Source organism: Patiria miniata, unplaced genomic scaffold, assembly GCF_015706575.1.
Source record: "Patiria miniata isolate m_02_andy unplaced genomic scaffold, ASM1570657v1 HiC_scaffold_9, whole genome shotgun sequence".
Taxonomy (NCBI): domain Eukaryota; kingdom Metazoa; phylum Echinodermata; class Asteroidea; order Valvatida; family Asterinidae; genus Patiria; species Patiria miniata.
In genome coordinates, this window is record NW_024037076.1 from 15480635 (window position 1) to 15505394 (window position 24760).

Consider the following 24760-nt stretch of genomic DNA (forward strand, 5'->3'; position numbering starts at 1 on the left):
AAATGCTGGGGATCATGTTGGCCAATAAAAGGCAGAGTGTGAGAGAAATAAACCTCACTTCTTCGCTTGGTGGGACCAAAGAAGTCAAAGAAGTCTCCTGTCTCTGCTGTATTGTCTAATTGTTGCTAATAAGAGGTGACTCCTCCACCAGATTCCACCCAATCCACCAGTTAATCCACCTAATCCACAAATTAATCCACCCAATCCACCAGTTAATTCACCCAATCCACAAGTTAATCCACCCAATCCACCAGTTAATCCACCCAATCCACTAGGAAATCCCCCATCCACTTAAGGCACACAGTCATAGGTTATCCCGAAGTCCCCAAGTATATCACTCGGTGAGCTCTGTGGTGGAACATAGGACATCTGGTCGTCACCAAGTGCTGGGTGTTACAACTGATAATGTAGTAATCAACCGATAACGTATCACCAACCGATAATGTATCACAAATTGACCGATATTGGACCCATGAAGCTTGATCGCATCTACACTATCTTCGACGATTGCCGCCTAAATCCGGTAAACTTGTTACATTGCATCTTTTGTGACAGCTCAAGTTTCATGATCATTTCAGATGGTAGTTTTGCCATACACATGCCTCGCCACTCGTATGTGTTCCCGGTTCATGCACAGCGCGTATTTTGAATGTGCAAAGTTATTGGGGGAAGGAATAGTCCGGGAGACCATCGCAAGTTAAATTGAACGTATGCGCGCGCCGAAGTTGCCTGACGCTCATGCGAAGACGCTGTTGCTAATATCCACATTCTGGCACATTCTGGAAGTGGTGTGCAACTTTGCGCGCGAACCAGTACAGTACACACATGCTGTGTCCCGTCCATTGACCTCCATACGGAGATCAATGGTCCCGTAGTGGTAAAACGCGCCCTCTTGTGTTGCAGCACGGAGCCCATATGGAGGCCAAGTCCGGAGAAAAGAACTTGTCCACATTTCGGTGCGGATGTGCGAGTGCGGTTACCCCCCCCCCCCCCTTGACATTAAAAGCTGGATACGCCACTAGCCTAGGCCCACATGGAAGTAGAGCGTCTCCAAACCAGAGCAACTCCCTACCTCCCGAATTCAAAAAATATATTCTTAATGATAAACTTCCTCGAGTGGGGACTTATCATAGTAAAGGCACTTATTAGACTTTAATTAATTTGCAATATTTCCACCTTTTCCCAATACTGATACATTATCGGGTGATTTTTGATACATTATTGGTTGATACAGTAACCGTTCCGTGGTGATACATTATCGGATACACTTATTTTGTTGTTACATTATCCGTCGACACGTGATACATTATCGGATACAAATTTTACTACACTATCAGTCAATTTTTGGACCGGACCAGACCCAGGGTAGGGAGGGTAATAGGCGACGCTCGTTACAGTATCTACTGAGAAAGCAATAATGGAGAAGTTATCCCACAAGTGTTTGTGTTCCATGTGCCACGAGGTTTAAGGTTGAGTGGTACATAGATCTCGGACGCGGAAGATTTTCCGTGTTCCTCCTTCACTCGCGGGATAACGAATTTATCTTCTGCAAACTTGATAGGCCTACACAGTGCTGATGAAATGTCCACGGAGAACGAACCTTTCAGTTGTTACCATATTACACGTGCATGCAGCAGAAATAGTAAACTCCTTTTATAATACGATGCCCGATACATATTGAAATTTGGACCATGCAAAATGGGATAATACCACCGATGTTGACATGTATCTAAAAATCAGGATCGAGGATTCTGGCTAGAAGATAATAGTAGTGATCTCCAAGAAACGCGTTGAACAGAAACATGCTTTATGTCAAATATGCCATAAAGCCAAAGACCCAGTGGCTTACGGAGCAAATATATTTTACATTTTTCAGGTTAGACGATTAAGCACAAACGTATAAACCAAATATATCTTGAAGCAAACTTAACTATAAAATAAGAAAAATGCTCATGCTGAGGACACTTGTCACTCATCACCATAGTTGCAGTTGTTTTCATTATGAATTTTCATATAAAAACGTGACTTTTAACATGATGAAAGGCGTGAAATTACGAGATGCTTGTTGCCATGCTTTCACAAATCAGGATCGCAGGTTATAGTTTATAGTATCAAAATTCCTGTATTTTCAATCTCTGCTTTGGAAGTTACGGCAACGATATGTATGAATTCATCAAGATCAATTATGCACAATGTCATATAGCTTTGCAATTCGTGGGGGGGGGGGGGAGGGGCGCTACGGGGGTGGGGAGAGGGGTAGAGGGAGCGCAAGGGGACATTTGCTGCCCCCAATTGTCTTCCTTTGTCCTCAGTTTACCCCCCCCCCCGAAATCAAACAAAAGAGGAAAAACCGAAGTAAAAGAATAGGAAGAGACAAAAGGAGAGACTCGAAGTCAATATTTTACTGTACATAAGATGCATATTTCAGACTGGAAACCATCGGAAATGGTCTTTAAACGCGGCTATATATATAAATGGTTTTGAAATAATGCAAGCATTAAATGATGTCATCCACCTAATTATACTTTAAACCACACCAATAGAGTTTTGAATGAAGGGTATACAGACTCTAAGCTGGGTTTCTGAGGAATTTTAATGATTTTGTATGCACTTTTCATGTTTCTTTCTGTAACATAATTTGTTCTGTTTCTTATACTGATCTGTATTATAATGTATCGTTCGGGACTTTTTTTTCTTAGAGATGCATGTGTGATATATTTCTGTCTGACAAGTATAGGTACAATAGTTAGCTATCCCGCATATTGTCCTAAGCTTAATCATGCTTTGTTACTTTATGTTTCGTGTCTTGCTGTTTTAATTACCTTTATACACAATTTTTTTCAAGTTACTTGTAATTTTAATTGTGTTTAAATGTTTTTAATACTTGAAACACCATTGTAAACTGTTCATCATGTGTTTATCTATCTGTGCTGATCCTTTCAAACTGAGAAGTAAATAAATAAAGATATACTTACGATGGACACACTTTGGTGGGCCTGGGGTCAACACCCCCCACTCACAACGAGTCACCTTGTTCTCCTTCTCATATCCATTATTACAAGAGTAGTCAAGCTCACTGTTGTGCCGGATACATCTGACCCGATGGGTAAGCTCACCATTGACTGGGTCCTGTACCTCACAATCAGCTGGAACTGTAAATAAAAAACAAAGAAAGTAACTAAACAATGACATTTTCAAACTGGATTACTGATCTCAAACAATTCATGCATATGAGGACAGGTAACACCCTGTTACAACTGATAATGTAGTAACCAACCGATAACGTATCACCAACCGATAATGTATCACAAACTGACCGATATTGTATCACTAACCGATAATGTACCAACAATTGACTGATAGTGTAGTAAAATTTGTATCCGATAATGTATCACGTGTCGACGGATAATGTAACTACAAAATAAGTGTATCCGATAATGTATCACCACGGAACGGGGACTGTATCAACCGATAATGTATCAAAAATCAACCGATAATGTATCAGTATTGGGAAAAGGTGGAAATATTGCAAATTAATTAAAGTCTAATAAGTGCCTTTACTATGATAAGTCCCCACTCGAGAAAGTTTATCATTGAGAATATTTTTTTTTTAATTTGGGAGGTAGGGAGTTGCTCTGGTTTGGAGACGCTCTACTTCCAAGTGGGCCTAGGCTAGTGGCGTATCCAGCTTTTGATGTCAAGGGGGGGGGGGGTAACCGCACTCGCACATCCGCGCCGAAATGTGGACAAGTTCTTTTCTCCGGGCACTTGGCCTCCATATGGGCTCCGTGCTGCGACACAAGAGGGCGCGTTTTACCACTTTTGAGAGCCCCATGGACGTACGGGACCATTGATCTCCGTATGGAGATCAGTGGACGGGACACAGCATGTGCGTACTGTACTATACTGGTTCGCGCGCAAAGTTCCACACCACTTCCAGAATGTGCCAGAATGTGGCTATTACATAGCAGCAGCGTCTTCGCATGAGCGCCAGGCAACGTCGGCGCGCGCATACGTTCAATTTAACTTGCGATGGTCTCCCAGACTATTCCCTCCCCCAATAACTTTGCATCATTCAAAATACGCGCTGTGCATGAACCGGGAACACATACGAGTGGCGAGGCATGTGTTTAGCAAAACTACCATCTTAAATGATCATGTAACTTGAGCGGTCACAAAAGATACAATGTAACAAGTTTACCGGATTTAGGCGGAAATCGTCGAAGATCGACCCCAGTCGATTTTTTTTCTTACAGATTTGAAAAGGGCACAATCACAGCATTACTGCTCATTTAGTGGGGGGATGGGGGGGGGTGAGGGGGAGGGGGATGAGGGGGAGGGGGTCGATGAGGGGGGAGGGGGGTCGTGCCATATTTTCAACGGGGAGCGCTGACAAAATCCTACAATCATGTACACAATATTACTGTACCGTACAAAATAATGCCCCAGCTTTTTTTTTGGGGGGGGGGCACCGTTGGCATGTGACGTCATTTGTAATTTGTCTACCCACTGAATTCAGTTTGTTCAACCAACACAGTTTGGAGTCCAAACGTCACGAGCGTGCTGCTTCCTTGAGGCCAACACAGGCTCGGATCGGGGGGGGGGGGTCCCCCAGCTACAAATTCCTTAAAAAAATGATGCCCCCCCCTCCCTCTGATGTGACACCCCCCAAAAAAATACTGGTATAATGTCCGCCTGTTCAAAATACGGACGGAGGCAGCTTAGATAGGGTGTATTTTTACACCATTCTGTAATCCAGTGTTAATAATTGTCAAATTTGAACAGCGTCCCCTATTGAAATATGATACCCCCTTCCCCAAGTTTTTGATTTTACGGAGGCCAAGTGTCCGGAAAAAAATCCCGTGTACATTTTCAGATTGTTTTGCTGATGAACCCCCCCCCCCCCCCGCGAAAATTCCTGGATCCGCCCCTGCAACAGTAGCGTAAATCTGTGCTGGGGACTTGGGGATGGGAGATAGCTAAAAAAAAAAAGAAGTCCTGGCCGTGAAATACAAACGGGGGGGGGGGGGGGGGGGGGGCTTGCTGGATACTACATGACACTGGGGGCGCTGTTCATGATACAAACGTCCCAGCGCATTTCAAGCTATTTGAATTTTTTCTCCTTTTCTCAGTACTATTTAATACATTTCGTCGGTTGAAAAGTTTGAAAAATACCTCAAAATCTGCCCTTTTTCTCTAAATACAAAATAATGGGGGTGATGGTGATCAACTAGCCCAGACCCCCCCCCCCCTCCCTGGTCAAAACGTGGGGCGGGATAGTCGGACATAAAACAAACATTTGTGTACACCTTTTCCCAATACTGATACATTATCGGTTGATTTTTGATACATTATCGGTTGATACAGTCCCCGTTCCGTGGTGATACATTATCGGATACACTTATTTTGTAGTTACATTATCCGTCGACACGTGATACATTATCGGATACAAATTTTACTACACTATCAGTCAATTTTTGGTACATTATCGGTTAGTGATACAATATCGGTCAATATGTGATACATTATCGGTTGGTGATACGTTATCGGTTGGTTACTACATTATCAGTTGTAACACACCCTCAAAGCTGGTTGCCTAGTGGCTTATTTTGTATACCCTCTCCCAACAAGAAGACAGACCATTAGAAATGGTACGCTTAATTGCATATTGAATTTGAAAACCTTTTCATTTTTTTCCCTCTCAAAACGTAAAAAGCTAGCAGTTATCTGATTAACACGGTAAGTAACCTTTTTCGAGTTGCGTAGTTGGGTATTAAGAAAAAGTTCAATGTACATGTTCAATGCAAGATGCAATGTAGGTTGCAAAGTTGTCAAAGGGATCATTAATCTAAACCAAAACCAACTTGGTTAGCTTTGAATCGTTCTCAAAGAACCATCTCGAGAGATCGTTTGAATTACACGACACACACGCAAACCCTTTCAATTATTAGTCAATTAACTCGTCAAATTAACAAGCATTATGGCAACACACATACGTGTGTGAGTTAAAGTAACCTAGAAATCATCACATGCCTCAAGTCACCAACAGCGGCAGGGGAAAAAGCAAAATGTGTTGGAAGGGGATGTCTGTATGGTGTATATGTGCATTTGTAACATTCACAAAGTGCGGTTGGCCAAAAATACAATGTGGGACAGCTTTTTTACAAGAGGGGATGTTCCATGGTTTGTAGTACTTTCTTAATTGTTGACCTGATGTTTTGTGTCCATGTAAGTGTAGTTTAGTGTTATAATTTGACTTTTTTTCTCTCCAATTTCGACTGTTGATAAAAATCGGAAATGCTTTGAGGAAGTTCACATGTGTATATTTTTATTTTTGGGAGGTAGGGGCGGGGTGGTTTGTTTTCATGGCTTTTTAGAGGGGGTTATTTTTGTTTGTTTTCTGGATTTCTTGTGTTTCTAGGTTTCTTTTCCCCCAATTTTGTTTGTCCATATTAAGATAAAATCTAACGTGACTAATGCACAGTTGTAACATCAGTTTAACATTTGCAGCAGCTGTTATGGCAGATGATGCTTGTTATGGGCAAAGCTACTTTGCATTGCGAAAAAAACACACGGAACACTTCTATATGCACTAGATTATTTCTGTCCTAGCTTCCTAACTCTGTCTTAAATCTCAGCCGGCATATTCCCGGTTCGTTAGCCTTTGCATTAATGTGGTTAACAAATTTAAGTGTAACCTATTTACGAAAGTAAAAAAATGCGCCACTTATTAAAATTACAGCTGTCGATTCCTGAATATGTTTTTACTAAAATATAAATTCCTCTTAACTGAATAATCCGAACCTGTAATTATAAATTGCAAGGACCCAAAAGGAGTTAAAGAAAACAATATCCTTCTAGAATTTGCCATTATTGCTGTATGCATCTGTTAAATAAAGTTTACGTCATGACTTATGATTTTGTTCTGAAAATTCAACAGAAATGCGAGTAGTTTGAAAAGTGACAAAATGCAAGCAACAATAATTGTCAAACAAAAAACAAAGCCCTACGAAAGGATTTCAAAATGACTTTTTCTCCTAATTGGTATTAACCAGTTCTACTGATATTATACAATTGGGATTACTGTCTGACTTACCTTCTTCTGTAGGATGACAAATATGAAAAGCAGAGCCAAAGCAGGATGTGAATAGAAAGGATAGAAATAAAGAACAAAACTTGTCACAATTTAAGTAAAGCTATCAAAGTAATAAAGTTGTCACGTGAGTATTTCAAAGTAACTTCAACAAAAGAGGTTTCACCTGATCCAACAAAATGAAAACAATATTCTTTGCTTGAAAAAAAAAATTCAACTAAAAATGCAAGTAATCGTGATTAAATTATGACTTAATTCTGTTGTTGAACGCTGTTATGTAAAGGAAAGTCACACATAACTTCACTTTTTTCCAGCTTTCTGATATTGTGTTAAAACATGAGGGTTACACTTGACCCTTTCAATATCTGGAAAACCTAACACAATGAAGAAAAGGTTTCAACCAAAGAAAAGGTCCCCAAAGAAAAGGTCCCACCTTAACATTTTGGGGTTTTTTTTTTTTGGGGGGGGGAGGGGGCAAATTGAAGAAATTTCTACAACTTTTCTTGTATTTCAGTGTTCGTTTATCAAAAGACTTACTTGGACAGTCACGAATGTTTTCAACATCTGCTGAATCACTGTAAGGGAACAAAAAATAACATTTACTTACTGAACACTTCAAGGGAATCGCAGGTAATTAAGCAAGTTTTCTGTAACCATTTAAATAATATTGGTCAGAGACTTGTATTACAGTTTTGGATATGTTTTATATAAGCACTTCGTCGTACCTTTTAAAATTATTATTATTTATTTAAACTAGTAGTTACTGTGACGTCATATAACTGTCCTCACATAATGACCAAATCTGTTATAAAACATTGAATTTTTTGGTTAAATGTTTCGGTTACTTACTATTTGTTGGCAATAAATCGTACACACATCTGGCTCAGGTTGTTGAATACGCAGTAAGGGTCCTGTTGACAAGCACTGTAGAAACAACAACGGAAATACATAATCACAATTTGCTCCATATTCTACATGCATGATAACAAACAAGTAGAGAGCGTAACATGCAACCAATACATTGATGGAGTGCCGAGTTGTATTTGGCGACGCTACAAACCGCAAACGATTCTTTATCAGGCTAAAACAGTGACAAACATACATATGCTAAATGAAGCAATCCACAAGTCATCCAATACACATCAAGTGAAAAATATTCAAAACTACTGTAAAACAAACAAAAAATCATTCCTTTATCCTAGTTCATTCCTCAGTACTTATAACCTTACTAATGATTTGACTTTGATAGAGGAGATTGGATGAGGGCGGAATCCCAAAACACTGCAATGAGCAAGTCGTCATCAACTACACGATGAAAATCTATATGAAACACTGTGACATCAATGCTAGTCATTAATACCTGATGGAAATGGATACGTACCACTCGTTGAGATTGTAGCATCTTTGTAGCGGCAGCTCCACCACCGTACTGTTGGTGTTGACCAGGATGACCTGCGGCTGCCCAATCTGCTGCTGGATGGCCTCCATGTTGACCACTCCCTCGGGATGGTCCCGGGGCGAGATGAAGATCTCCTCCAGGAGGTTGGAGCGGTACTGACTGTTGGTGTCCTGGACAATGACCACCTTCAGGACTCGGCCGTCATCTGGTCAAGGTAAGACACGACAAAATACGTATCTGGTAAGACTATCTTCTTTGGGGATTAGATTTGGACATTCCTACGCCCCAATGTGCGCCAAGCTTAAGGCATCATTATAAATGCCACCTCTAACTGTCACCCAGAAGTATTAACCACATCAATCAAGGTTGTGCAATGGTACCAAGCTACAAGACTATATTTGTGAGAGAGTAAGCTTCCAAACCACAAGCTTCTGAAAGGAAACGTAAGAGGAGGCCCAGAATGTTATTCCCACAAAAGCAAATAATACTGAACATAAAAATATATCTTGAAGACCAAGTAGAAATGACTTTCAAGGCTCTGCTTCAAACAATGGAATCCTTCACCTACATTGTAGTTTACCAGTACTTGCTAAAAATGCTAGCAAGAAAATCTTGCGCTAACAAAAGTTACCGTGTCTACAAGCCAAGTAGTTCTTGCTGTTTGATCTAATACGATATTATGCAACAGTTTCTACCATAATTTAGAAAAGAAAATACTTCTCTAAACAACAAGCACAGATATGAACTGAAGAACTGAAATGGCAATGTACTGGCAACACATGTTCCATTCTCCGACAAAAGCTAGGTCACAAATACTCTCTCTTAATTAAGGATCCATCCGTCTCGGAATCGTAAGTGTACAAAACTGCTTACCGGTGCCCAAAAACAGCACATCGTAGGTCTTGTCATTGGATGCCTTCTGTTTGTGCACCACTACCTGCATGATGCGAAAGTCGGCCCGCGTCAGGTCAAAACGTGGCCTGTCGCCGCCCAAGTTGGGTACCGACTGGTGCATGAGTGGGTGTGCTAGGATAAATTCCAGTGTGTGTTGAGGTACCAGCTTGGAATTTGTCGTACACTGAAAGGAAATTAAAAACAAACAGTGAAATTTCAACTTGCCATGGAGAGTAAAATACATCAACCCAACTTGTGTTCATAACGTACAGCATTTTGGCGAGTATACATTGCTAGTGTTATGCTAACTGCTATATCTGTCGACACCCGGCACGACTATACATGTCAACGTGAAGAGCTTTCAGCTAATTTTATTGGAACATGTGTGACTGCAAGCTCAGATGTGGCCTTATTGTCTATGACCAGAACTACACGTGTATTGTGTACACCTCTATAATTCTAATTTTATCAGATAAATACTGTCTGTTTGCAACGTTTTTACAATTCAGATTAGACCTTTTTAAATAAATAACCTAGCATGTCAGCATGCAGATTTGAATACTTTTTATAACAATATAGCTTTTTGTTTTCAAGCTTCTCTTTTCTTAAAGTAGAGATTTTTGCTGGTGGTTTTATACTTATTAACTTTTCATAAACTGACGTTTTCGACTTATGTAAATTTTTAAGTGTCTAAATATACGTATATTGTTTTTATGTGCACATTGGGAAGAAGAATTTCACTTTTAAAGTCTTTTAATTGTGATGAAATAAAATATTGTATTGTATTGTATTGTATTGTATTGTATTGTATTGTATTGTGGAAAGTCACTATAGAAGCCAAAAGCCGTAGCCACAAAAATACCCAGATTGAACCTAAAAAAAAATCAAATACAAACTCTTTCCCTTGTCCCCAAATTAGTTTACTCACAAGGCCAGGTCTTGGGTCGGGCACATCGTCAGCAGAGACCGGGTACAGGGTACACTGCTGTTGTCTCTTAAACTGGCCCTCGTTGATAATCTCTTCAATTTTGTCCAGGCTGAAAACGCAAACAGCCGAGCCGGGAATCTCATGGCTACAGAGAGACAGAGAGAGAAGTCAGAAATGAATACAATTGTTTGTATTGAATACAACTGATCAGTTTGAATACAACTGATCCCATGAGATATTGGGAAATTAAAAAAAAACATAAAATATATAACAGAGGGTTTGAGGCTAACCCAGGGTGCCAGAGCAACGTTTGGTCTATAGAATGTGTTTGTATTTGCTTTAACACACAAATGAATATGTTGTGGCAACACTCACCTTTTGAGTGAAAGAGGAATGAAATAAGCTTTCATTTGTTATATCTCGGACCTCTCTAGGATATTTGGTTGCATTGTTGTGCTTTTTTCAATCTGTCAATATTTTTTACAAAACTAGAAACGTCTCAATGGAGAAAAAAAGGGTTTGAAAAATGACAAGTATACTGTAACTAATCAAGAAAAGCACCAAAAAATCCTAATTTTGTTATTATTTTTTGTAAGACAATTAAATTAAAACTATCAAACAACCAAAGTAAAACAAAAACAAACAATCCAAGTTTTTCTCAAATTTTCAACGTTTCCATTTCAAAATGGCAAAAGCTTGAATTCAAATTATGCGACATCGGACTTATTTTTTCAGAGCGGGTAAAAAAATACCCGATTCTTTCGTTCTATATAAACATTTATAAAAAAAAAACATTTACGTTAAAACGCTAGAATGTCCAGATTGCAAATGGTATTCTTTAAAAATCCTGAAAGCAGGATAAATCCTGACAAATTTCACCCCTGGCAGAATGAATCTAACAGCAAACTCTGCGTAATCGTCCTTTCTGCTTAGCAGATAGTGACATAAAATGCACATAGTTTGAAATGTCAGATAGATTGTGAACCTGCTCCTTAAATACTACTCATATACAATTTCAAAAGGTACAATTAGAAGGGCAACGTACTCCCCAGTTGTGAAGACTCCATAGAAAATGATATTTCTGCCTTCTCCCACCTTGTATACATCCTCTGTAATTGAAAACAGTTGAGTGACAAAAATAAGCTCAATCAAACGCTGCCTTTGAAAATCCCCCACAGAAGTGTGGGACGAGTCTATGAATGATACTCACCCAAACAGCTACTACATCTGCATATTTATTCAGCCGACAGGCTCAAACGTTAAAAGATGTAATCAACCAACGAGCGCCCTCTCGGGGCTTACCCGTTATGCTACGTCATGAATCCGCCATTATACTTCCTCTTTCTTCTCGCGCCCTAAAGTTGAAAAACCATCGTAACGCGAGCCGAGAGTGGGGAGGAGGGAGGGAAGTTATTTGGCCGTATCACTCGTAGACTCGTCCCACACTTCTGGGGGAGTTTACTTCATTCACTTATCCAAATAGTTACTACATGTACATCATGCATAAAGTGGCACCGACAACTGGTGGCTGGGTAGGCGAGACGCCCTTAAAACAATAAACAGTTAATCAACAGTATATATTAATATACGCCTATCCAGCATCTCCAGTGATGAGTCGCAATTCAACGCCTCCAAGAAAAACTTCCAAGAGGTGCTAAATAGAGCAGAAAAATTCAACCCAGAAAACAACAAGAAAAACAAACGCAACCGCAGCCGCAAAATAACCTGGTTCAACCCACGCTAAAGCAAAAATGTCTCCACCAACGTCGGCAAATACTTTTTACAATTGATCGACAAACACTTCCCTAGAGGCAGCCAGCCCCACAAAATCTTCAACCGCAACAATGTCAAAGTCAGCTACAGCTGTATGGAAAATATCGGCCAAATAATCAATGCCCATAATAAATCCATCCTCCAAAAAGTGGACCAAAAAAACTACCAAAAACTGTAACTGCAGAAAACCAACAGAATGTCCTCTGTCTGGAAACTGCCTCACAAAAAGGAACCCTCTACCAAGCAAGTGTAACTAGCGACCAAGACACAAATATACATAGGGGTCAGCGAGCCCGAATTCAAAACGAGATGCAACAACCACAAATCGTCGTTCAAACTTGCGCACAAGAAAAAAAAACACGGAACTCAGCAAATACATCTGGCACTTGAAGGACAACAACATCAATTACGACATCAGGTGGAAAATCCTCAGACAAGCCAACTCTTACTCAAACAAGAGCAAAAGATGCCAACTATGCCTCTGGGAGAAATGCATTACTGCCGACAAATCCACCACACTGAACAGCAGAACTTAATTCATTAGCAAATGTAGACACAACAAGTTTTTACTAAAGAACCTTTAATTTGTATTCTCCGATCGACTATACTTTAAACCATTTAGATTGAATACCAATGCCCCAAAAAGCATGGTGTATTACCTGCTTAGTTGGTCTCCTGACAAAGCCGGGAGGACCACTGTACAGGGTAGGGTTCTTAGACGAGTACTTCTGAGATGTCAGTATCGTCTTCCCTGTGTTACATGTACCTCCGGTCTCGAGTATGTCACGTAGGAAGCAGAATGTTATTGTCGAGGCCGACTTCCAGCACGCTACCTGTGAAATTTCTGAGATAGGGATCCCCTTTAAAAAATGCCCATGACTTCGTTATGGCACCTACGTCATGGGCCAGGACAAGGCCTTGGGCAGAAGCGTCCCTTTTGGACGGCCAGTCTGAGTTAGCGAATTTGATTGCTGAGACTACCCAACGCGCAATGGTATCCCTTGAATCCGGGCCATGCGGCTGTGTTGCTGTAATAAAAAGGTTGCACGAAACCACCCTCAAATGGTTTAGTGCGTGCCAAATACCATTTTAGGGATCGCACGGGACACCATATTTGTCTGAGAAGACAGAGGAGGTAGACCACTTTTGAGGACGAAATTATAGCAGTAGCTAATACGAGCAGAAAGGCTAACTTTATCGACATATGAATGAGATGCGCCTGGCCCAAGGGTTCGTATGGAGCCTTGGCCAAAAGGTTCAGGACCTGACCCCATCTCCTAGGATGGAACTCATTTCCTGACTGTCGGCCTCTCATTGAACATCCCACGGAGTAGGTGAGTGATCGCCACATTAAAAGAAATGGATGCGCCGTCAGCGAAGCCTTTGTGAACTGCATGCTGCTATGGCTGATCGATAATTTCGCACCGTTCCTAACGACAAATTGGCTTTGAACAATGACAGTAGACATTACGAACAATGTTTTAAAGAAGCACAGATTGGATCCACAGTCTGTTCTTAGCACCACCTACTATAATGTCGTAGTTGACTGTCATAGATTTGTCGCGTTGAAAGACAACATCTGATGAAAGACCTGCTGATCGGAAAGCACGCTTGACAGCGGCCAACATGCTAGGTGGAGATCTCCTAGAGCCGGGTGGACAGAGGCTGAAGGAGTAGGTCGTGACGATCTGGGAGTATTAGAGGGGAGCCCACTAGGAGTCTCACCAGTCGTGGAAACCAGGACTGACGATGACTTTTGTAAGGATCGAGATCGGAGGGAGGGCGTAGGCGAACATGTTTGTCCAGTCTTTTGATAGCACATCCGAGGCCCATGCCTAAGGATGATGGGATCTCGAGCAGCACACCGGGAGTTGGGTGTTGATTGCTGAGGCGAACAGATCTATGTGTGGGCGACCCAGGATCGAGAAGATTTGACCTGCGATCCTCTTGTTTAATTACCACTCCGTGGGCATTATTTTGCCCCTGGAGAAAGCGTCTGCCATGTCGTTTTCCACACCCGGAATGTGAATGGCATGTAGATCGACTTGGTGTCTGATAAGCCACTGAAATATCTCCCAAGTCAGGTAGCATAGCTGGGGTGATCTTGTACCGCCCTGCTTGTTGATATGTGCTACCACCGTCGTGTTGTCGGTCTTGATTATAACAGACCGGCCCACTACGCCTGTTTGGAAGTGGTGTAAGGCATTCATTGACTACGACCTAAAACTCTATAACATTGATGTGTAGGGACCAAACACTGTCGTCTCATGTTCCTGTAGCTTGTCAAGGGGAAGGGAGGCTCCCGAGCCCACGTTGGAAGCGTCGTTGGAGATTATGACATGAGGATCCCCCTGGGGGAAACTCCGTCCGCACCGAATGTTCTGTTCCAATAGCCACAACCGAAGGTGTGGACAAATGACTTCGTCGATTGAGACCGTTTTCACGAAGAGCCACATATGTCAAAAATTACCATTTTTTTCGATTTTGATTTTTTTCAATATTTTGCATCAAAACAATGTACTTAACCATTTTGACACGTTTCTGTAAGCAAAACATCATTAATTTCCAAGTAGCATTAATGTTGCAAGGGGCAGAAATCTCGATAAATCTCGATAAAATGAGATTTCCGTTTTCATGAAGAGTCACATATCTTTGTTACATTTTCAGCTGCGCGCGCGCGCTTACACGCGACATTGGAAATACACGTTGAACAGAAAGGGCCAATATGTCGGAAACCTGAATTATTTTGCGTTGTCACGAAGAGCCACATATCTTTACTAATTAATTTTCACCACTTAACTGCTGTATTAAGTCTTATTACCGGGTTCATGTAAAAATTCAGCTCTAGTAGAATCGTGTGATGGGTTCTTTGCTGCACAAAGTTGTTACAAAGTAGTATCTAGCAGTTATAAAATATAAGAAACTTCTTTTGCGGTTATCTCGAAAACTCTTTTCTTCAAAATCAACATAATATATAAAGTATGTGGCTGTTCGTGGAAACGGTGACGTAATGTGTCAGAAGGTGCATTTGCAAAGGACGCATCCTCAGTCTGCACCAGGGGACCAGGTCCACTAAGCTGGCCATGAACCCCTGAAGTTTCAGCCAAGCTCACGCTGGAGCGACTTGAGCGGATAGAAATAATTTGACACATTTCCGCAGGCTGGTAATACATTCCCATACATATGTCCGTTTCCAGGGACAGGATAATTTGGGACTTCTTCTCGTTGAGGATGAAGCCTAGACTCATCGTCAACGTATAAGTATCCCTCAAATTCAGGAGTCTCATAAAATCGAGATACATACAAATAATGATGTTCGTAGGAATCGGGAGTGCGCTTGGAAGGTGGGAACATGAAGGTACGCATCTTAAGATCTAAAAACGTTACTGTATTCCTCGAAACGTGCGCTAGTCCCCTGAACCTCCGACAGCCTGACTTCCGGAACAGGGACCCCACGTGCGGGGCGACTAGCAGACCTTGTGGAGAATAACCGCACTTCTCTCCGGGGATACGACGCACTATCTCCCCTAAGGCCTTTACGGAAACAAAGATGACGGGAAAGGAATTGCGATAAATAACTCGGGAGACGTACTTGTCTCGAGGCGAGTTATGCCCAACGCCGAGTGGCTTTGGTCCCGTCTATGGAGTCATAAATAAATGCACTGCTTTTTTTACAAAATGTTTTATCGTTAAATAACTGTAAAACAGAAGTAATAATAACTAGAAATGTGTTTGTGGACAAACACAAGCTGTTTAGATATTTGAAATACTCTGTGCACGTGATGAACACTTGATGAAGTCACTTCGAATGTCATCTGCCAAGTGAAAAGTCAATCAGACATAGAGTGCCAAAGTACATGGTTTGAAGAAAAACGTGTACAAAACCTATGGGAAAATGCATCTTAGTAACCTTACACCTGATGATGTCACGATCACGAATTTCTTCTAGGACCATCTGCGGGTGGTAGTCTAAGTGTGTACCAAGTCTAACGTCGATCGGATTTACCAAAGTGCCAAAGTAGAATGTTTTAAAACGTGTACAAACCCTACGGGGAAAAATGCATCTTTAATGTGACGTAACCCAACACCTGATGACGTCACGATCACATTATTTCTTCTAGGACCATCTGTGGGTGATGGTCTAAGTGTGTGCCAAGTCTAAAGTCCATCGAATGTACGAAAGTGCCAAAGTAGAGTGTTTTAAAACGTGTACTAACCCTGTGGGGAAAATGCATCTGTAATGTGACGTAGCCTGACACCTGAGGATGTCACAGTCACAAATTTCTTCTAGGGCCATCTGTGGGTGATGGTTTAAGTATGTATCAAGTCTGAGGTCGATCGTATTTACGAAGAGGCCATAGTGGAGTGTTTTAAAACTTGTACAAAACATATCGGGGAAAATGCATCTTTAATGTGACGTAACCCGACACCTGATGATGTCACGATCATGCAATTCTTCTAGGACCATCTGTAGGTGGTGGTCTAAGTGTGTATCAAGTCTGAGGTCGATCGGATTTACGAAGAGGCCAAAGTGGAGTGTTTTAAAACGTGTACAAAACACATGGGGAAAAATGCATCTTTAATGTGGCGTAACCCGACACCTGATGATCGATCGACGTCACGGTCACCAATTTCTTCTAGGACCATCTTTGGATGGTGGTCTAAGTTTGTACCAAGTCTGAAATTGATCGGATTTGAAAAAATCTGATAAAGGAGAAAAAAAGAAAAAGAAAAAAAAAGAAAAAAAAATCTTAACGAAAACAAGAGCTGTTTCGGTGTGTCACCGAAACAGCTAATAATAAATCAAGAAAGCCGACTGGGCTAAAAAAGGGATTGTGCTTGATCCCGGAGGGAGAACCCGCGATATACCAGGCACCCGGTTAGCCCTATGCGGTGCCAAACTGGCCCGCCGCACGTGGTCATTCAAAGGCTGAAAAACCTGCTACGCCACGTGGAAGAAAACGAAGGCAAAAAAAGACTCCAAAATCACTCCAAATGAAGAACTACTTATTCAAAACCAAAGTCTACAGATTCTACACAACTCACTTGGTTGATTGCTTCTATAAAACAGAAACCTTAAAGCGAAAAGTCGTATAAAAACTCGTCAAAAAACGATAGCAATTGTTTTTTTGCGTCTGTACGATGCCGTTGGTAGAAAAAAGAGGAAGTATGATGGCGGATTAATGACGTAGCATGATGGTAGGCTCCGAGAGGGCGCTCGTTGGTTGATCAAATTGTTTAGCGTTTGAGCCTGTCGGCTGAATAAATATGCATATGTAGTAGCTATTTGGGTAAGCGAATGAAGTACACCCAGTAATTTAAGTATTGCAGCAGAGTTCACTGGATCTGATGGTGCCTGATGTATGTGATAACTTCCTTTACGGTGTGACCAAAACAAAAAAGAAGAGTAACAAACCTCATCGTTTTTATGAAACATAAGATCAGACAGGGTTTTGAGGAATTTTGGGAATGGTTTATTCAAAGACGGAATGGTCTTTTGTGTTTCCAATTTGGTGAAACTGTAGCAGTGTGGGATTCACGGACTGCATGAAACTTAAAGCCAGGTGGGGGGCTGAAAAGCTTAAAGGAAGGTTGGACTTAAGATGCTAGGCTTTGCTCTTTTTTTCAAATTGGAAGAAAACTTACGGAGATAGTTGAAGTAGAACGGGAAGGAGCCGGGGAACGAACAGTTGAGGCGAGCCTTCTGGAAGGTGGTAAATTTTCCCTCCAAGTCCCAATTACCGCCAATGTCGTCTTTGCAGACTTTGGCGACCCGAGAATAGATGGCCTGCTGTACAGCATTGAGACAGGAACGTATGAGAATTCTGATCATGGGAACTCAACACACACAATCTTATTTCGTAGTTGTGAGGACTACATACGAGTTGTCCCATGGGTACCATGGGTACCATGGGTACCGAAGACGCTGTGTGGACAGCAGAAAGTCTCCATAACTCGGTCTTAATTTGCCTAACAATAAAAAAAAACTTCCCCATAACGGGGTGACAGCCTGCCCACACGAAATCTCACTCTATCGCTCCGTAATCGTGTGGACCACACACCTGTCGATAGAGCAATAGTCATTACGGGGACCGACGACGCTATGGGGACAGCAGAAAGTCCCCATTACTCGGTCCTAATTTCCGTAATAGAAAACTTACGGAAAACTGGGGAGTTTAAATAGGAAAAGAGAATAACATTGACTTTTTCCATCAAAAATGAAATTTGTCATATTTTCTCCGTCAAGCTTCACACATTTATTACGGTTTGCCCCACCTCTCCGGAGTTGACATGCTCAACTGCTATCTCTCTAAAGAAGAATACGACCCAGTCGCCGACCTCAAACGACTTGATGAATTCCGGCACTGAGAGATGAAAAGAGAAAATACATGCCGTGAACTTTATGTAAACTGTGATGAAAACAGTCAGGCAGGAAATGTGATTGTTCGCGTTAAAGTGAATTCCTAAGACGGTTACTATACAATCCGATTTTACATGTAAAATTTAAACAAAATACTGTCAACTACTTCTTGACTGAATTGAACTCAAATATAAATTCTTGAAAGTTTAGAGGGCTTGATAATAAGACATGTGTTGAAATGATACAGATTTTGCATATTGTGTAAAAGTGTGTTTTTTTTGTTGGAAAGAGATGACAACCTGTCCATCAACCGGTAAAACTTTATTCTTTTCCTCTCGATTCCACGTTAATTGAGGCTTGGCATGGTGACCAACACATTTTTGGAGAATTTTCAAGACACGCCACGTGGATGATTAAATCTGGATGAGAAGTGGTTCTGAAAAGAACCAGACATTTTCATTTTGCGTCCAGCTTTTCCAACTTTTAATACTTGTCAATGCATAAAACCAGAAAACAGATACGTACCTTTCAGCCATTTTGTTTCCACGTCCTTCCTCTCGATTACACTTTCTTTCATGCTGCGCATGATTATGGAATCGACTGCAGAGAAGCCGGTTACAGCGGCACTATACAAAGCTCCATCTATACAGAAAAAAAATTCACAAATATTAAAGTCACATTTATTCAGTGATATTCTATCACATTATAGGTAAAATTGTGGATCTTTTTCCTTTGAGAAAAGTATTACATCATTTGAGGTAAACAATACGGGTGTGTATTTATGGGTTATACGGGAACCGTATAACACGTATGAAAAGGCTATCCTATTTTAGGCACATCAAATGGATGCCAAACTCCAGATACCCCAAGTACGTTAAGTGTTGTTTGTCTCAAATTTTGTGCGTTCCAAGTCCATTTTTATATTGTGTATCTTGACACAAGCTGTGTTGACACGGGTCTACCGCGATAGGTTAATTGGGAACTGGTTCCTGACATCAATGGTCGGGTACTCGGGTACCCGGTTACAATGGAATTGTGTACGTTAATTTTTTTTGTCTCATATTTTGCGCGTTCCACGTTCATTTTCATATTGTGTAATTGGACAATATGTTACTAGCTGCATTGACGGGGTTCTACCGCGATAGTTTGATTGGGAACCGGTTCCTAACATCAATGCTCAGGTACTTGGATACCTTGTTCCGATGCTTTTTATAACTCAACTTAGTACCAGCCACAGTAATATACATTCTGGGCCATTTTGGTATGTTACGTCTCTTATCAAAACCAATTATACCATTCATTTTTGAGTTCATAATCTGCAACTTTTAACATTTATAACCACTCTATTATGGCCATACGGTTTAAGACACCATTCTCCTGGCAATTTGCTGATGTTTGATAATCGGGTGATTTCCATGTTCACTTTTAGAACTTGTATATTCTGGCTACTACATGTATTGGGATTGAAAACACTTATGACATTTTGAAACAAACAGACGGTAGTTGAGTAAAATATGAGCAAATTTAAGAGCTCAGAAAACATGTCTTTCCCGTAGAGTGTTCTTAAAGATAAGAGGAAGTACAATGGCGGGCAGCCCGCAAGGTACAGTGGGAAATAAACTTAGCGAATGGTTAGCACCCTAAGGGGAAAAAATGCATATTATGTTGTAATGCTCTACGGGTCGGACGAGCGCAGTAGATTAGCTGTTCACTTTTGTACTCACCTGCAAATAATGCTGTGCTTTTCTGTTCCGGACTAAATGGGCATCGCTTGATCCCATTAAGCTCTTCATACACCAAGAGTGAATGTGGCTAAAAAAATAGCATAAAAGAAGCAAATTTAAACATAGAAGAACAACATTAGGTCACCGCTTAAGCACAAAACATATGTTCTTGAAAATAATCTGAAGGATTAAACATTACAGTAAGTAATTCCTGTGTTTCAGAGTTGCTACCCTTCATGTACCTGTAGCAACTATCAGTGTATAAACATCTAGAAATAAATAGGACATGACATGACAGGTCCCTCTGAATAACAAATCCTCTCCATCAGACCATCGGACAGACTTTTCCTGTTAAAGTCTTTTTAGCCCCCCTGTCAGCATCAATTTGCCTTGAATCTGTGAGACTTAAGCACCAAGGATGCATTTCGACGTAGAATCTTCCCGTTTACCAACTGTTAGCAATTTAGGATGGTCTGCTCAAGGATTATGCGTAAAGACGTGCTGTCTGCGAGTATCTACCATATGCTTTGAAAGAATAAGTGCATGATACACGTAAGTACGGGCATGGACGACGATCCTGGACAATCCGTCACTCCACCCCCCCCCCAATATTTTTGGGGCGGAGATGCCAGTGGCAGTGTCCCTCACCCAGTCATTTCGTCACCGTTTTCACGAAGAGCCACATATGTCAACAACTACCATTTTTCCGATTTTGATATTTTTCAATATTTTGCTTTTTAAAACAATGTACTGAACCATTTTGACATGTTTTTGTAAGCAAAACATCATTAATTTCCAAGTAACGTTAATGTTGCAAGGGGCAAAAATTCCGATAAGTGCATTTTGCGTTTTCACGAAGAGCCACATACATTTTGTCCCTTTGAACGCGTACAAAACCCATTGCATAAAAATACGTAACAGTAGGTTTAATGAGATTTCCGTTTTCACGAAGAGCCACATATCTTTGTTACATTTTCAGCTGCGCGCGCGTACTCACGCGCGCCTATGGAAATACACGTTGAACAGAAAGGGCCAATATGTCGGAAACATGAATTTGCGTATTCACGAAGAGCCACATATCTTTACTAATTAAGTTTCATCAATTAACTGCTGTATTAGGTCTTATTACTGGGTTCATGTGTAAAAATTCAGCTCTTGTAGAATCGTTTGATGGTTTCCTTGCTACACAAAGTTGTTGCAAAGTGGTAGGTGCATTATACAGTATGGGGTTATCTCTCTCCCCCCCCCATTTTTACATGAAGGCCATGAAAATCACTTGGCTCCAACCTCTTGGAATCCCAAAACATTATCTAGTCCTTTGACTGCTGATGGGTTCCTTCCTCGATAATCTTTTTAAGTGCTTCCAACCTTTTCCAGCCCGATTTGGGTCCTTATCAAGAGTGCAAGACAGAGGGAAATATACTTAGTCCTTTGCAAAAGCGAAAACTTCGGCCGCGTGGTGAAGAAAAAGAACGCCCAAAGTTCATTCCCCCTTTTTTTTCCACAGTCATTTTTTTTTAATTGAGTGACAGGCTTCTGAACACTCAGGACTCTGTGAATATTAATTGGCCTTGACAATAATTTAATTGACATGCTTTTTTTTGTCGAAGTTCAGATATGGAACAAGGGAGGGGTTGTTCCTGTGAAGGGGGGGGGGGGGGCAATAAGTAAGAAGTTTACAGTTGCAACATTCAACAAATCTCTTTTAGGAGTTTGTGAGGTTCTGAAAAGTAGGAGATATAGACAACACGTAATTTTTGCCATTACACCACTGAATGTAATTTGTACTTCATAAATACCTCAGACAGTTTGTCATTCCTATTGGTCGAGAGCCCGTCACGTGGCCGGTTTCAAACTTGTCCAGTGTCACATGACATTTGGACTCCTATGAAGTCCAAGCATGTACCATTTTATTGGTTGAACGATCACAATCCACACGAATATGTAGGCATGCGCAATACTACAAATGAGTCAGTTTTTCATTGTCCTAAATTCACACTTCACCGGCACAGCCTCGTTCTGCGCCCGCACATCACGTAGTGCGCGCGACGCGCACACCAATCTCCAAATAAGGAGTTGTTAATGAATGACTCGTGAGAGGGCCATACCATAGCATGGGTTGAGGGGTGTTTTGGAAGGAAAAAAACAAGCAAATGACAGTACAGGGAAGATACCAAACTTGTTATGGGCTTGTTCTGGCAGCAGCGTACAGTTTCAATGGTCCAAAACCAGACACGGGCCATTGCTGGCTTGTTTGCGGCAAAGCTGTTCCGTGTTGACGGCACAGACCTGGTCCAGTGCTGGCAAACCTTAATGGTAGCATAATACAAAGCCTGAATCGGTCCAGTGCTGGCCCTCTTGCGACAAGACATATCCGTGACGGCACACAGCCTGAATCGAACCAGTGCCGGGCCTCTTACGGCAAACCATATCAGCAAGACGGTATAGCCCGAATCGGGCCAGCGCCGGCCCTCTTGCGAAAAACCATAACGGCAAGACGGCACATAGCCTGAATCGGGCCAGTGCCGGCACTCTTTTTAATACGGCAAACCATATCGGCAAGACGGTATAGAGCCTGAATCGGGCCAGTGCTGGTCCATTCAGAAAGACCAAATCGTGCTCGATACCATCTTGCCATAATGGTTTTGACAGGAATATCACTGGCCTCTTCAGGCCCTCTACCGTCTTTCTGAAAGGACCAGCAGTGGCCCGATACAGGCTCTGTACCGTTTTGGCGTTAGGGTTTGTCGTATATACATGTAGGCTGGCCGGTACTGGCCTGATTCAGGCTCTATACCGTCTTGCCGATATGGTTTGCCGTAAGAGGCCCTGCACTGGCCCGATTCAGGCTGTGTGCCGTCTTGCCGTTATGGCTTGTCGCTTATCGTTATTGCTTTGTATTGTGCTACCATTGAGGTTTGCCAGCACTGGACCAGGTATGTGCCGTCAACACGGAACAGCATTGCCGCAATCAAGCCAGCAATGGGCCGTTTCTGGTTTTGGACCATTGAAACTGTACGGTGCTGCCAGAACAAGCCCATAACAAGTCGGTATCTGCCCTGTATCGTCATGTTTACCCGGTACTTGGCCTATGTGTTCTCGGGGAGGACTGCACTTGTACTTTCAAGGGCGAGGGGAAAGGTGGCGCCACTAAAGAAGCTCCAGAAGAACGCCAAGTTCCACAAGGCTGTCAGGCAAATTACATTTGCATATCAACAATTATATAGTCACATGCAAGTTGTCTTGCAAATTCATTGTGGTTGATGTAGTGATCGTTTATTATGAACTGTGTTACAGGCAGGTCGGCGTGACGGGGGGGGGCAGAGGCGAGGGAGCAGTTGGAGGCCTTCACCTGGGTCAAGCGACTATGAAAATTAGTACAGCGGCACATCGGAAGGTTAGATAAAGGCCTGTAGGAAGACAAACTGCACCAAAACCACTTGACAGTTTTTATGAATCAGTTTCAGAGTCATATCTGATGTATTTCAACCGCTGATAGTATCTAGTGGCTTGCCACAAAACCATCCATTGCTCATTACGTACATGTACGTGCTCAAAGCACTATGTTAATTTCTTTTAACTTCCTGTAGATGGGTTGTATGGTTTTCAGAGTTCAGTGCGTTGAAATGGGACTTTTACACTTTAACTTTACTTCAGATGGACTGAAGTATGAATTTTTACAATATTAGAGAATTATCTTAAATTACACTGATAAAAACAACATGTGAACAAGCAATTTTGAAGGAATCAACTTGAGTTGGGACTCAAACTGCAGACTGTCAGACAAAAAAGTTGTGATGATGAGCGTTTACTCTAACATATGTCGTTTCAGAAAAGTTGCTTCCCATTTTTTTTGTGTTATTAGTCTATAGACGCTTTCAGTGTACATTCACGGATGCCCCCTCCATGCAATAGCTAAACAAAATTGCGCTAGCAATGGTGACATTCGGCGACCAGAATTTGAAGCTTTGTTACAACTGATAATGTAGTAACCAACGGATAACGTATCACCAACCGATAATGTATCACCAACCGATAATGTATCACAAATTGACCGATATTGTATCACTAACCGATAATGTAGCAAAACTTGAGAGCACCAGGACGGGACATAGCACGTGCGTACTGTAATGTACTGGTTCGCGCTCAAAGTTCACCACTTCCAGAATGTGCCAACCGGGCTATTAGCCGCAGCGTCTTCGCATGATCGTCAGGCAACGTCGGCTCGCATACATTCAATTTAACTTGCGATAGTATCCCAGACTATTCCCTTCCCCAATAACTTTGCATCATTCAGAATACGCAGTGAATGGACCGGGAACCAGTCTAGGTCCTCCCCCAACTCTTTGTTTCTGGCCGTTAAAGAGGCACTTGTCCACGGAGCCCATAGCTCCACGGTAAAATAAAAAGCCGAGGGGGGGGGGGGGGGGTCGTGCCATATTTTCAACGGGGAGCGCTAATAAAATCCTACAATCATGTACACTATATTACTGTACCGTACAAATGCACCGGCTTTTGTTTTAAGGGGGGGGGGGCACCGTTCGCTTGTGACGTCATTTGTTATTTGTCCACCCACTGACTTCAGTTT

At 41.7% G+C, this 24760-nt stretch overlaps 1 protein-coding gene across 1 annotated transcript in view; it reads right to left on the reverse strand.

Moving 5' to 3' along the window:
• Positions 1-291: 291 nt before the first annotated feature.
• The window catches only part of LOC119720908 (semaphorin-1A-like), a 40265-nt gene continuing 15796 nt past the window's right edge, over positions 292-24760 (reverse strand). Inside the window, exons 3-15 of the mRNA XM_038190775.1 lie at positions 20173-20260; positions 18974-19090; positions 18364-18452; positions 17734-17875; positions 11360-11423; positions 10315-10459; positions 9366-9570; positions 8475-8697; positions 7943-8017; positions 7631-7668; positions 7097-7102; positions 2976-3152; positions 292-386 (exon numbers count right to left, since the gene is read on the reverse strand). Of these exons, the coding sequence (XP_038046703.1) occupies positions 292-386; positions 2976-3152; positions 7097-7102; positions 7631-7668; positions 7943-8017; positions 8475-8697; positions 9366-9570; positions 10315-10459; positions 11360-11423; positions 17734-17875; positions 18364-18452; positions 18974-19090; positions 20173-20260 (1464 nt within the window). The remainder of the gene's footprint in view (positions 387-2975; positions 3153-7096; positions 7103-7630; positions 7669-7942; positions 8018-8474; positions 8698-9365; positions 9571-10314; positions 10460-11359; positions 11424-17733; positions 17876-18363; positions 18453-18973; positions 19091-20172; positions 20261-24760) is intronic.